Source organism: Hypanus sabinus, chromosome 24 (assembly GCF_030144855.1).
Source record: "Hypanus sabinus isolate sHypSab1 chromosome 24, sHypSab1.hap1, whole genome shotgun sequence".
In the NCBI taxonomy this organism is placed as follows: domain Eukaryota; kingdom Metazoa; phylum Chordata; class Chondrichthyes; order Myliobatiformes; family Dasyatidae; genus Hypanus; species Hypanus sabinus.
Window position 1 is genome coordinate 27,227,689 of NC_082729.1, and position 14,105 is coordinate 27,241,793.

At 54.6% G+C, this 14,105-nt stretch overlaps 1 protein-coding gene across 1 annotated transcript in view; it reads left to right on the top strand.

Annotated features, from left to right (window-relative positions):
* Positions 1-721: 721 nt before the first annotated feature.
* The window catches only part of LOC132380778 (caM kinase-like vesicle-associated protein), a 36,196-nt gene continuing 22,812 nt past the window's right edge, over positions 722-14,105 (top strand). Inside the window, exons 1-3 of the mRNA XM_059949766.1 lie at positions 722-836; positions 7,554-7,659; positions 9,793-9,926. Of these exons, the coding sequence (XP_059805749.1) occupies positions 809-836; positions 7,554-7,659; positions 9,793-9,926 (268 nt within the window). The 5' untranslated portion in view covers positions 722-808. The remainder of the gene's footprint in view (positions 837-7,553; positions 7,660-9,792; positions 9,927-14,105) is intronic.

Here is a 14,105-nt window from a genome sequence, read left to right on the forward strand (position 1 = left end):
CACGATTCTGCAACCAGCTTCGATCCTGTGCGGTTTTTAGTTGACAATCCAAATCTCCTCGGGCTCCTGACACAACATAGCTGTCCTGCCTTTATAGCTGCATCAATACACTGTGTCCTCAGAGAGAGCTTGAAATCGCTCACTCGCCCCAATTCTGACCCCTCTATGAGGGTTGGTTTGTGTTCCCTCGTCTTACCCTTCCTCAAGTCAACAATCAGCTGTTTGGTCTTTCCCTTCTGTCCGTGATTGAGTGTTGCATGAATGCATAATGTGTGTTGGCTTGCGTTCGTGGCTGTGTGTATGGTCTGTGTATGATGCTTTACTACTGTGCATTTGTCTGCTTAACGCAAGCTGGGTGTAAATGCGCATCCGTGTGTGTTTGATAAACACGAGAAATCTGAAGATACTGGAAATCCAATGTGTGGTCCTCGGCCCAAAGCGTCACACCTGTTTCCTCTTTTCCACAGATGCAGCCTGGCCCGCTGCGTTCCTCTGGCAGTCTTGTGTGTTTGATTCTGACTAACTCTGTTCAAGTGTGAGGGATGTGTCCATCTTCATGTACACCTGTCAGTCTCCAACTTTTAATGCCTATGTCACAAGATGCATGGATGACTGTATGTGATAACAGTGATCACGAGCACACACCTGGGTGATTCCGTGGTCACGATGTGCATGAACTGAGACAGTGTATCAGCGTTGGAACATCAAATGGCGCTGCGCAGGCCCATAGATCCATCACGACTCCAAATTGATCCAAATCCCTTACACACGCTAAAAGATCGGGCTTTTCTGTTTGGAAGGCAGGAGGATGGGAGGCGACGGTGGAGGTGTGCAAGGTGATAAAAGGCGCAGAGCGAGTGGATAGCCAGAGATTTCTCCAGGGTAGAAAGGACTGACACCAAAGGACATGCGTTTTAAGTCAGGGGTTCCCAACCCGGGGGTCCCGGTTAATGGTAAGGGTCCAAGGTTAGCGATTGGAGGAATGCGTGGGGCATTCTGTATGTTTGATTCTGCCTAACTCTGTGTTCGAGTCTGAGATGCATCTCGACCAAAGGAGGTGCGAGGTGCTCCTTCCCTCCGCAAGCCTGCAGGTCACCCTTGGGCAAGGTGTACCACCTGCTTTGCCCCCCCCCCCCCCCGATCGGGGTCACGTGAAGCCATAGAGCAGGTGGTGCAGATCACAAGTCCTGGTTACGCGGCCACTGGCGCCAGGCAGACAATCTCTGAAGAGTATTGATCATGGCCGGGGTCACCCGTCTGGTAAAGACACTACCCAGAAGAGGGCAATGGCAAACCACTTCTGTAGAAAAATTGGCCAGGACCAATCGTGGTCAAAAGACCATGAATACCCACGTCAGACGACCCAGCATGTGGTGAGTGAGCAGTGCACGGCAATAGAGTCTGATACATTAGGACTATCTGAGATAGATGGACGGAAGGTGTTACACAGTAGCGCAGTGGTCAGCACAATGCTTTACCAGTGACCACGCTGCCTGTGAGAAGAGTTTATACGTTCTCCCCATGACCACGTGGGTTTCCTCCGGGTGCTCTGGTTTCCTCCCACAGTCCAAAGATGTACAGGTTAGCAGGTTAATTGGTCATTGTGAATTGTCCTGTGATTAGGCGAGGGTTAAATTGGGGGATTGCTGGGCTTACCTCAATAGGTAAGTATGTTGAGCAATATGGGAGGGTTGGGGTAGACCGAGCTTAGAGCAGAGTACAGGTTGGCACAGCATTGTGGACCGAAGAGCCTGTACTGTGTGTGTGTGTGTGAGACAGCCTCTATGAGAATGGCTGAAGGTCGTGTGTGCAAGACCTCAAGAAATCGTGCAAGGAAGGTGTGAGGGGGTCAGGCTGCAACAGTGCGAAATAGACTCGCGTTTCAGAATGCACAGCAGGACTGCGCCAGAGCGAGACAGATTGTGAGTGTGTGAGAGATTGAGTCTGTGCAAGGGATGTGCACGCTATAGATTGTGTCAGAGAGCCAGAGTGTGTTCTCCGAAGTGACGACAGTTGATACTGAGCGGAGATGGTTTAGAGAAACGGGCGAATCAGGAAGGATCAGCAGCCATCTGTCACCAAGAAATGTGCATCTGTCACAGCAGAGAGTTTAATGTTTCCCAGAGAGATCTGATGTACTCAATCTGCTCAAAACAATAACAGATCTCACCGGGCTCTGACACAGTGAAGTTCCCTCCACACCATCAAATCACATACGACTGGGATCAGGCACAGAGAGAATCTCCCTCTACTCCTTCCCATCACACACTCCCGGATCAGACACAGAGTGAAGCTCCCTCCACACCGTCCCATCACACACTCCCGGGGTCAGACACAGAGTGAATCTCCCACCACACCGTCCCATCACACACTCCCGGGGTCAGACACAGAGTGAATCTCCCCCCACACCGTCCCATCACACACTCCTGGGGTCAGAAACAGAGTGAAACTCCCTCTACACTGTCCCATCACACACTCCCGGGGTCAGACACATTGTGAAGCTCCCTCCACACCGTCCCATCACACACTCCCGGGGTCAGATACAGAGTGAAACCCCTCCACACCGTCCCATCACACACTGCCGGGGTCAGACACAGAGTGAAGCTCCCTCCACACCATCCCATCACACACTCCCAGGGTCAGACACAGAGTGAAGCTCCCTCCACACCGTCCCATCACACACTCCCGGGGTCAGACACAGCGTGAAGCCTCCTCTCTCCCAACCATAGCCCTTTTGCGTTCTAGTTCCCCACCACTAGCTCACCACTTTTCTGTATTCTTGCCCCACCATGACTCCTCCCCCTGACACACACACTCACACTCTCCTCTCCCCTCTCTCATAGTCTCTCTGTCCCAATCACTGACTCCCTCTAACAATAGACAGTAGGGGCAGGAGTAGGCCGTTCGGCCCTTCTAGCCAGCACCGCCATTCACTGTGATCTTGGCTGATCATACCCAATCAGTACCCCGTTCCTGCCCTCTCCCCATATCCCTTGACCCCGCTATCTATAAGAGATCTATCTAACTCTCTCTTGAATGCATCCAGAGACTTGGCCTCCACTGCCTTCTGGGGCAGAGCATTTCACTCTCTGGGTGAAAAAGTTTTTCCACATTTCTGTTCTAAATGGCCTACCCCTTATTCTTAAACTGTGGCCTCTAGTTCTGGACTCACCCATCAGCGGGAACATGCTTCCTGCCTCCAGCGTGTCCAATCCCTTAATAATCTTATATGTTTCAATCAGATCCCCTCTCATCCTTCTAAATTCCAGTGTATACAAGCCCAGTCGCTCCAATCTTTCAACATATGACAGTCCCGCCATTCCGGGAATTAACCTTGTGAACCTGCACTGCACTCCCTCAATAGCAAGAATGTCCTTCCTCAAATTTGGAGACCAAAACTGCACACAATACTCCAGGTGGGGTCTCACCAGGGCCCTGTACAACTGCAGAAGGATGTAGAAGCTCCTACACTCAATTCCCCTTGTTATAAAAGCCAGCATGCCATTAGCTTTCTTCACTGCCTGCTGTACTTGCATGCTTGCTTTTATTGACTGATCTACAAGAACACCTAGATCTCGTTGTACTTTCCCTTTTCCTAACTTGACTCCATTTAGATAGTAACCTGCCTTCCTGTTCTTGCCACCAAAGTGGATAACCTCACATTTATCCACATTAAACTGCATCTGCAATACATTTGCCCACTCACCCAACCTGTCCAAGTCACCCTGCATTCTCATAACATCCTCCCGATATTTCACACTGCCACCCAGCTTTGTGTCATCGGCAAATTTGCTAATGTTACTTTTAATCCCTTCATCTAAATCACTTATGTATACTGTAAACAGCTGCAGTCCCAGCACTGAACCTTGCGGTACCCCACCGGTCACAGCCTGCCATTCCAAAAGGGACCCGTTAATCGCTACTCTTTGTTTCCTATCAGCCAGCCAATTTTCAATCCATGTCAGTACTCTGCCCCCAATACCATGTGCCCTAATTTTGCCCACTAATCTCCTATGTGGGACTTTATCAAAAGCTTTCTGGAAGTCCAGGTACACTACATCCATTGACTCTCCCTTGTCCATTTTCATAGTTACATCCTCAAAAAACTCCAGAAGATGTCAAGCATGATTTTCCCTTCATAAATCCATGCTGACTCGGACTGATCCTTCTACTGCTAACCAAATGTGTCGTAATTTCCTCTTTTATAGTTGACTCCAGCATCTTTCCCACCACTGACGTCAGGCTAACCGGTCTATAATTCCCTGTTTTCTCTCTCCCTCCTTTCTTGAAAAGTGGGACAACATTAGCCACCCTCCAATCAGCGGGAACTGTTCCTGAATCTATAGAACATTGGAAAATGATTACCAATGCGTCCACGATTTCTAGAGCCACCCTGGGATGCAGACTCAGGTCCCAGGGACTTATCAGCCTTCAGACTCAACAGTCTATCCAACACCGTTTCTTGCCTAATATAAATTTCCTTCAGTTCATCCTTAACCCTAGTTCCTTTGGCCACTGTTACATCTGGGAGATTGTTTGTGTCTTCCCTAGTGAAGACAGATCCAAAGTACCTGTTCAACTCGTCTGCCATTTCCTTGTTCCCCAAAATAAATTCACCCATTTCTGTCTTCAATGGCCCAATTTTGGTCTTAACTATTTTTTTGCTATTCACATACCTAAAGAATCTTTTACTATCCTCCTTTATATTCTTGGCTAGTTTATCTTCGTACCTCATTTTTTCTTGGCATATTGCCTTTTTTGTTATCTTCTGTTGCTCTTTAAAAGCTTCCCAGTCCTTTGGTTTCCCACTCATCTTTGCTATGTTATACTTCTTCTCTTTTATTTTTATACTGCCCTTTCCTTCCCTTGTCAGCCACGGCCGCCCCTTACTCCCCTTAGGATCTTTCTTCCTCTTTGGAATGAACCGATCCTGCACCTTCTGTATTATTCCCAGAAATACCTGCCATTGTTGTTCCACTGTCTTCCCTGCTGGGGTATTGTTCCATTGAACTTTGGCCAGCTCCTCCCTCATAGCTCCATAGCTCCCTTTGTTCAACTGTAATACTGACACATCCGATTTTCCCTTCTCCTTCTCAAATTGTAGGTTAAAACATATCATATTATGGTCACTACCTCCTAATGGTTCCTTTACCTCCAGGTCCCTGATCAAATCCGGTTCATTGCACAGCACTAAATCCAGAATTGCCTTCTCCCTGGTAGGCACACACTCCCCACCCCCCACCCCCTCGCTCGGTCCCTGATAATCTTCCCCCTCTCTCTGTCTCCGTCTCTGTCCCTCTCTCTCTGTATCCTTCTCTTTTTCTTTCTGGCTCTTTTTTCTCTCTCTGTCCCTCTGCCTCTGTGCATGTCATTCACCCTCTCTGCTCTGTCACTCTGGATGTCTGTGTCTCTCCTCCTCTGTCTCCTTCTCTCTCTGTCTCTGTGTGTCTGTCTCTCTATGTCTCTGTGTCTCTCCCCCTCTGTCTCTGTATCTCTGTCTCCTCTTTCTGTCTCTGTGTGTCTCTCTGTTTCTCTCTCTCCCTCTCTCTGTCTCTCTGTGTCTCTGTCTCTCTCTGTCTCTGTCTCCCTCTCTGTCTCTGTCTCTGTGTGTGTCTCTCTCTCTCTGTCTCTCTCTCTGTCTGTCTCTCTCTCCCTCTCTGTCTCACTGTGTGTGTCTCTCTCTCTGTGTCTCTGTCTCTCTCTCCCTCTCTCTCTCTGTCTCTATGTCTCTGTGTCTCTCCCCTGTCTCTGTATCTCTGTCTCCTTCTCTTTCTGTCTCTCTGTGTCTCTGTCTCTCTCCCTCTCTGTCTCTGTGTGTCTGTCTGTCTCTCTCTGTCTCTCTCCCTCTTTCTCTGTCTCTGTGTGTGTGTCTCTCTCTCTCTCTCTCTCTCTCTGTGTCTCTGTCTCTCTGTGTCTCTGTCTCTCTCTCTGTCTCTCTCCCTCTCTCTCTCTGTCTCTGTCTCTGTGTCTCTCCCCCTCTGTCTCTATATCTCTGTCTCCTTCTCTTTCTGTCTCTGTGTGTCCGTCTCTGTTTCTCTCTCTCCCTCTCTCTGTCTCTCTGTGTCTCTGTCTCTCTGAATGTCTCTCTCCCTCTTTCTCTCTCTGTGTGTCTTTCTCTCTCTCTCTCTCTCTCTCTCTCTCTCTCTGTGTCTGTCTCTCTGTCTCTGTCTCTCTCTCTCTCTCTCTCTCTCTCTCTCTCTCTCTCTCTCTCTCTCTCTCTCTCTCTCTCTCTCTCTCTCTCTGTCTCTCTGTGTCTCTGTCCCTCGCTCTCTCTCTCATCACATCCTCCACATCCACCTTCCTCCACCAGACAAGCTGTTTCACATCGCACAGAGCGCTCCCTGCCCCACATTTCTGCACAGTTCTGATAATCTCACAGCAAAATCAGGTACGCGGAGCGTGTGGCTGTGTGCGCGGGAGGAGGGGGGATGATGAAACCCACCAGATCCTGACCGAGGACAGGCTCAGCCCCTGGATTGAACTCTGCTTCCTCAAAGCCTCCGGAATTTGGCTCGCCAGAAATTCGGGAAATTAGGCGAACGCTTCGGTGAGACTGGCGGCGTTGTGAAGCTGAGCTGGAGGGGCGAACTCCCAAACTCTCAGGTGTCGATGAGGGGTTAGAGTTGCTTTTCTGGGGGGTTGCTGGCGGGACGTCCGGCTGAAGAAAAGCAGTGTACCCCACCTCCCCAGCCCTGTCATTCTGCCCCCTCCCCCCTCCCAGAGCACAGCCGGGAATCACGGTGGGGGTGGATGTCCTGTTCATGCAGGGAGGGAGGAGGTGGGAGAGGAAGGGGGCAGAGAGAGAGAGGGAGGAGAGGAGCAGATGATAGTAGAGAAAAGAGGGGAGGAGAGAGGGGGGAAAGGGGTAGTGAGATGTGGAGAGAAGGGAAGAGGGGAGGGAGTGCAAGTTGTCATCAGTCCTAATGCCTTTCCCCACCCCCTCTCCCCACACCCTCTCTCTCCCTTTTCTCTCTCTCTCTCCCTCCCCTCTTTCTCCCCACACCCTCCACCCCACCTCTCTCTCCCCACACTCTCCTCTCTCTCTCTCTTCCTACACCCCACCTCTCTCCACCCACCTCTCTCCCCACACCCCCTCACTCTCCCTACCCACCCCTCTCTCTCCACCCCATCTCTCTCCCCACACTCTCCCTACACCCCTTCTCTCTCCCCACACCCCCTCTCTCTCCACCCCACCTCTCTCCCCACCTACCCCTCTTTCTCCACCCCACCTCTCTCCCCACCTACCCCTCTTTCTCCACCCCACCTCACACCCCCTCTCTCTCCACACTCTCCCTACACCACCTCTCTCTCCACACCCCCTCTCTCCTCCCCACCTCTCTCTCCCCACACCCCCTCTCTCTCCCCACACCCCCTCTCTCTCCACCCCACCTCTCTCCCCACCTACCCTTTCTCCACCCCACCTCACACCCCCTCTCTCTCCACCCCCTCTCTCCCCACCCACCCCTCTCTCCACCCCCTCTCTCTCTCCACCCCCTCTCTCTCCACCCCCTCTCCCCTCCCTCCCTCTCTCCCCTCCCTCTATCTCTCACCAGACAGGCCAACCATGACCTTCAGCTGCTTGACCCTTCACCCTGGACGCTCCTACAACTCCCTGACCGACATCACCGACAAGTACAACATCGGGCAGCAGCTGCGAGCGTGAGTGTGACCCCTCACCCCTCACACTGACCCCTCCACTCTCACCCTCACCTCCTCATCTCATTGTGACCCCTCACCCCTCACACTGACCCCTCCACTCTCACCCTCACCTCCTCATCTCATTGTGACCCCTCACCCCTCACACTGACCCCTCCACTCTCACCCTCACCTCCTCATCTCATTGTGACCCCTCACCCCTCACACTGACCCCCACTCTCATCCTCACCTCCTCATCTCATTGTGACCCCTCACCCCTCACACTGACCCCTCCACTCTCACCCTCACCTCCTCATCTCATTGTGACCCCTCACCCCTCACACTGACCCCCACTCTCACCCTCACCTCCTCATCTCATTGTGACCTCTCACCCCTCACACTGACCACTCCACTCTCACCCTCACCTCCTCATCTCATTGTGACCCCTCACCCCTCACACTGACCCCTCCACTCTCACCCTCACTCCTCATCTCATTGTGACCCCTCACCCCTCACACTGACCCCTCCACTCTCACCCTCACCTCCTCATCTCATTGTGACCCCTCACCCCTCACACTGACCCCTCCACTCTCACCCTCACCTCCTCATCTCATTGTGACCCCTCACCCCTCACACTGACCCCCACTCTCATCCTCACCTCCTCATCTCATTGTGACCCCTCACCCCTCACACTGACCCCTCCACTCTCACCCTCACCTCCTCATCTCATTGTGACCCCTCACCCCTCACACTGACCCCCACTCTCACCCTCACCTTCTCATCTCATTGTGACCTCTCACCCCTCACACTGACCCCTCCACTCTCACCCTCACCTCCTCATCTCATTGTGACCCCTCACCCCTCACACTGACCCCTCCACTCTCACCCTCACTCCTCATCTCATTGTGACCCCTCACCCCTCACACTGACCCCTCCACTCTCATCCTCACCTCCTCATCTCATTGTGACCCCTCACCCCTCACACTGACCCCTCCACTCTCACCCTCACTCCTCATCTCATTGTGACCCCTCACCCCTCACACTGACCCCTCCACTCTCACCCTCACCTCCTCATCTCATTGTGACCCCTCACCCCTCACACTGACCCCTCCACTCTCATCCTCACCTCCTCATCTCATTGTGACCCCTCACCCCTCACACTGACCCCTCCACTCTCACCCTCACCTCCTCATCTCATTGTGACCTCTCACCCCTCACACTGTCCCCTCCACTCTCACCCTCACCTCCTCATCTCATTGTGACCTCTCACCCCTCACACTGACCCCTCCACTCTCACCCTCACCTCCTCATCTCATTGTGACCACTCATCCCTCACACTGACCCCTCCACTCTCACCCTCACCTCCTCATCTCATTGTGACCACTCATCCCTCACACTGACCCCTCCACTCTCATCCTCACCTCCTCATCTCATTGTGACCCCTCACCCCTCACACTGACCCCTCCACTCTCACCCTCACCTCCTCATCTCATTGTGACCACTCATCCCTCACACTGACCCCTCCACTCTCATCCTCACCTCCTCATCTCATTGTGACCACTCATCCCTCACACTGACCCCTCCACTCTCACCCTCACCTCCTCATCTCATTGTGACCACTCATCCCTCACACTGACCCCTCCACTCTCATCCTCAGCTCCTCATCTCATTGTGACCACTCATCCCTCACACTGACCCCTCCACTCTCATCCTCACCTCCTCATCTCATTGTGACCCCTCACCCCTCACACTGACCCCTCCACTCTCATCCTCACCTCCTCATCTCATTGTGACCACTCATCCCTCACCCCGACCCATTCACCTTGCACTCTGACCCCTCGACTCTTCACCTCGACTGTTCACCTCTCACCATTATCCGTAAGCCCCTGATTCTCCACCATGACTTCCCTCCGCAGCCTGTCACTCCCCTGGTGTAACTGTGAGTATGCGTCAGTCATCGTGACGACCCTGTTTGTGGGGACTGTGTGTGAGTCTGAGTGTCCATGTCCACTTATATGTCAGTGTCTGTGTCCGTGACTGTATGTGTGTGTCTTTGTGTGTTTCTCTGTGTGTGTCTGTGCCCGTATGTACATGTCTGTGTCTGAGTCCGTGCTGCCCGGTTCTGCTCACTACAACCGTCTACCCCACCCCCCACAGGAAGGAGTTCTGTGAGATATGCCTGGCCAAGGAGAGAGCCACGGACAAACTCTTCACCTGTAAGAAGTTCCGGAAAAGAGATGGCCGCAGAGTGAGGAGGGCAGCGAAGAACGAGATCGGCATCCTGAAGATGTGTGTGGGGAGATCCTGATTCTGTGTGATGGGACAGTGCGGCGGGAGCTTCACTCTGTGTCTGACCCCGGGAGTGTGTGATGGGACACAGTGGAGGGAGCTTCACTCTGTGTCTGACCCCGGGAGTGTGTGATGGGACGGTGTGGAGGGAGATTCACTCTGTGTCTGACCCCGGGAGTGTGTGATGGGACACAGTGGAGGGAGCTTCACTCTGTGTCTGACCCCGGGAGTGTGTGATGGGACGGTGTGGAGGGAGATTCACTCTGTGTCTGACCCCGGGAGTGTGTGATGGGACGGTGTGGAGGGAGATTCACTCTGTGTCTGACCCCGGGAGTGTGTGATGGGACGGTGTGGCGGGAGCTTCACCCTGTGTCTGACCCCGGGAGTGTGTGATGGGACGGTGTGGAGGGAGCTTCACCCTGTGTCTGACCCCGGGAGTGTGTGATGGGACGGTGTGGAGGGAGCTTCACCCTGTGTCTGACCCCGGGAGTGTGTGATGGGACGGTGTGAAGGGAGCTTCACCCTGTGTCTGACCCCGGGAGTGTGTGATGGGACGGTGTGGAGGGAGCTTCACCCTGTGTCTGACCCCGGGAGTGTGTGATGGGACGGTGTGGAGGGAGCTTCACTCTGTGTCTGACCCTGGGAGTGTGTGATGGGATGGTGTGGAGGGAGATTCACTCTGTGTCTGACCCCGGGAGTGTGTGATGGGACGGTGTGGCGGGAGCTTCACCCTGTGTCTGACCCCGGGAGTGTGTGATGGGACACAGTGGAGGGAGCTTCACTCTGTGTCTGACCCCGGGAGTGTGTGATGGGACGGTGTGGAGGGAGATTCACTCTGTGTCTGACCCCGGGAGTGTGTGATGGGACACAGTGGAGGGAGCTTCACTCTGTGTCTGACCCCGGGAGTGTGTGATGGGACGGTGTGGAGGGAGATTCACTCTGTGTCTGACCCCGGGAGTGTGTGATGGGACGGTGTGGAGGGAGATTCACTCTGTGTCTGACCCCGGGAGTGTGTGATGGGACGGTGTGGCGGGAGCTTCACCCTGTGTCTGACCCCGGGAGTGTGTGATGGGACGGTGTGGAGGGAGCTTCACCCTGTGTCTGACCCCGGGAGTGTGTGATGGGACGGTGTGGAGGGAGCTTCACCCTGTGTCTGACCCCGGGAGTGTGTGATGGGACGGTGTGAAGGGAGCTTCACCCTGTGTCTGACCCCGGGAGTGTGTGATGGGACGGTGTGGAGGGAGCTTCACCCTGTGTCTGACCCCGGGAGTGTGTGATGGGACGGTGTGGAGGGAGCTTCACTCTGTGTCTGACCCTGGGAGTGTGTGATGGGATGGTGTGGAGGGAGATTCACTCTGTGTCTGACCCCGGGAGTGTGTGATGGGACGGTGTGGCGGGAGCTTCACCCTGTGTCTGACCCCGGGAGTGTGTGATGGGACGGTGTGGAGGGAGCTTCACCCTGTGTCTGACCCCGGGAGTGTGTGATGGGACGGTGTGGAGGGAGCTTCACCCTGTGTCTGACCCCGGGAGTGTGTGATGGGACGGTGTGGAGGGAGCTTCACCCTGTGTCTGACCCCGGGAGTGTGTGATGGGACGGTGTGGAGGGAGCTTCACCCTGTGTCTGACCCCAGGAGTGTGTGATGGGACACAGTGGAGGGAGCTTCACTCTGTGTCTGACCCTGGGAGTGTGTGATGGGATGGTGTGGAGGGAGATTCACTCTGTGTCTGACCCCGGGAGTGTGTGATGGGACGGTGTGGAGGGAGCTTCACTCTGTCTGACCCCGGGAGTGTGTGATGGGATGGTGTGGAGGGAGATTCACTCTGTGTCTGACCCCAGGAGTGTGTGATTGGACGGTGTGGAGGGAGTTTCATTCTGTGTGTGACCCCGGGAGTGTGTGATTGGACGGTGTGGAGGGAGTTTCATTCTGTGTGTGACCCCAGGAGTGTGTGATTGGACGGTGTGGAGGGAGTTTCATTCTGTGTGTGACCCCGGGAGTGTGTGATGGGACGGTGTGGAGGGAGCTTCACCCTGTGTCTGACCCCGGGAGTGTGTGATGGGACGGTGTGGAGGGAGCTTCACCCTGTGTCTGACCCCGGGAGTGTGTGATGGGACGGTGTGGAGGGAGCTTCACCCTGTGTCTGACCCCGGGAGTGTGTGATGGGACGGTGTGGAGGGAGCTTCACCCTGTGTCTGACCCCGGGAGTGTGTGATGGGACACAGTGGAGGGAGCTTCACTCTGTGTCTGACCCTGGGAGTGTGTGATGGGATGGTGTGGAGGGAGATTCACTCTGTGTCTGACCCCGGGAGTGTGTGATTGGACGGTGTGGAGGGAGTTTCATTCTGTCTGACCCCGGGAGTGTGTGATGGGACGGTGTGGAGGGAGATTCACTCTGTGTCTGACCCCAGGAGTGAGTGATTGGACTGTGTTGAGGGAGTTTCACTCTGTGTCTGACCCTGGGAGTGTGTGATGGGATAGAGTGGAGGGAGCTTCACCCTGTGTCTGACCCTGGGAGTGTGTGATGGGACGGTGTGGACGGAGCTTCACTCGGTGTCTGACCCCGGGAGTGTGTGATGGGACGGTGTGGAGGGAGATTCACTCTGTGTCTGACGTCGGGAGTGTGTGATGGGTCGGTGTGGAGGGAGATTCACTCTGTGTCTGACGTCGGGAGTGTGTGATGGGTCGGTGTGGAGGGAGCTTCACTCTGTGTCTGACCCCGGGAGTGTGTGATGGGCCGGTGTGGAGGGAGATTCACTCTGTGTCTGACCCCGGGAGTGTGTGATGGGCCGGTGTGGAGGGAGATTCACTCGGTGTCTGACTAGAGGAGTGTGTGATGGGCCGGTGTGGAGGGAGATTCACTCGGTGTCTGACTAGAGGAGTGTGTGATGGGACAGTGTGGAGGGAGATTCACTCTGTGTCTGACCCCGGGAGTGTGTGAAGGGACAGTGTGGAGGGAGCTTCACTCTGTGTCTGACCCCGGGAGTGTGTGAACGGACGGTGTGGAGTTTCATTCTGTGTGTGACCCCGGGAGTATGTGATGGGACAGTGTGGAGGGAGCTTCACTCTGTGTCTGACCCCGGGAGTGTGTGATGGGACAGAGTGGAGGGAGCTTCACTCTGTCTGACCCCGGGTGTGTGTGATGGAACGGTGCGGAGGGAGATTCACTCTGTGTCTGACCCCGGGAGTGTGTGATGGGACAGTGTGGAGGGAGATTCACTCTGTGTCTGACCCCGGGTGTGTGTGATGGGACGGTGTGGAGGGAGCTTCACTCTGTGTCTGACCCCGGGTGTGTGTGATGGGACGGTGTGGAGGGAGATTCACTCTGTGTCTGTCCCCGGGAGTGTGTGATGGGACGGTGTGGAGGGAGCTTCACTCTGTCTGACCCCGGGAGTGTGTGATGGGATGGTGTGGAGGGAGATTCACTCTGTGTCTGACCCCAGGAGTGTGTGATTGGACGGTGTGGAGGGAGTTTCATTCTGTGTGTGACCCCGGGAGTGTGTGATTGGACGGTGTGGAGGGAGTTTCATTCTGTGTGTGACCCCGGGAGTGTGTGATGGGACGGTGTGGAGGGAGATTCACTCTGTGTCTGACCCCAGGAGTGTGTGATTGGACGGTGTTGAGGGAGTTTCACTCTGTGTCTGACCCTGGGAGTGTGTGATGGGATAGAGTGGAGGGAGCTTCACCCTGTGTCTGACCCTGGGAGTGTGTGATGGGACGGTGTGGACGGAGCTTCACTCGGTGTCTGACCCCGGGAGTGTGTGATGGGACGGTGTGGAGGGAGATTCACTCTGTGTCTGACGTCGGGAGTGTGTGATGGGTCGGTGTGGAGGGAGATTCACTCTGTGTCTGACGTCGGGAGTGTGTGATGGGTCGGTGTGGAGGGAGCTTCACTCTGTGTCTGACCCCGGGAGTGTGTGATGGGCCGGTGTGGAGGGAGATTCACTCTGTGTCTGACCCCGGGAGTGTGTGATGGGCCGGTGTGGAGGGAGATTCACTCGGTGTCTGACTAGAGGAGTGTGTGATGGGCCGGTGTGGAGGGAGATTCACTCGGTGTCTGACTAGAGGAGTGTGTGATGGGACAGTGTGGAGGGAGATTCACTCTGTGTCTGACCCCGGGAGTGTGTGAAGGGACAGTGTGGAGGGAGCTTCACTCTGTGTCTGACCCCGGGAGTGTGTGAACGG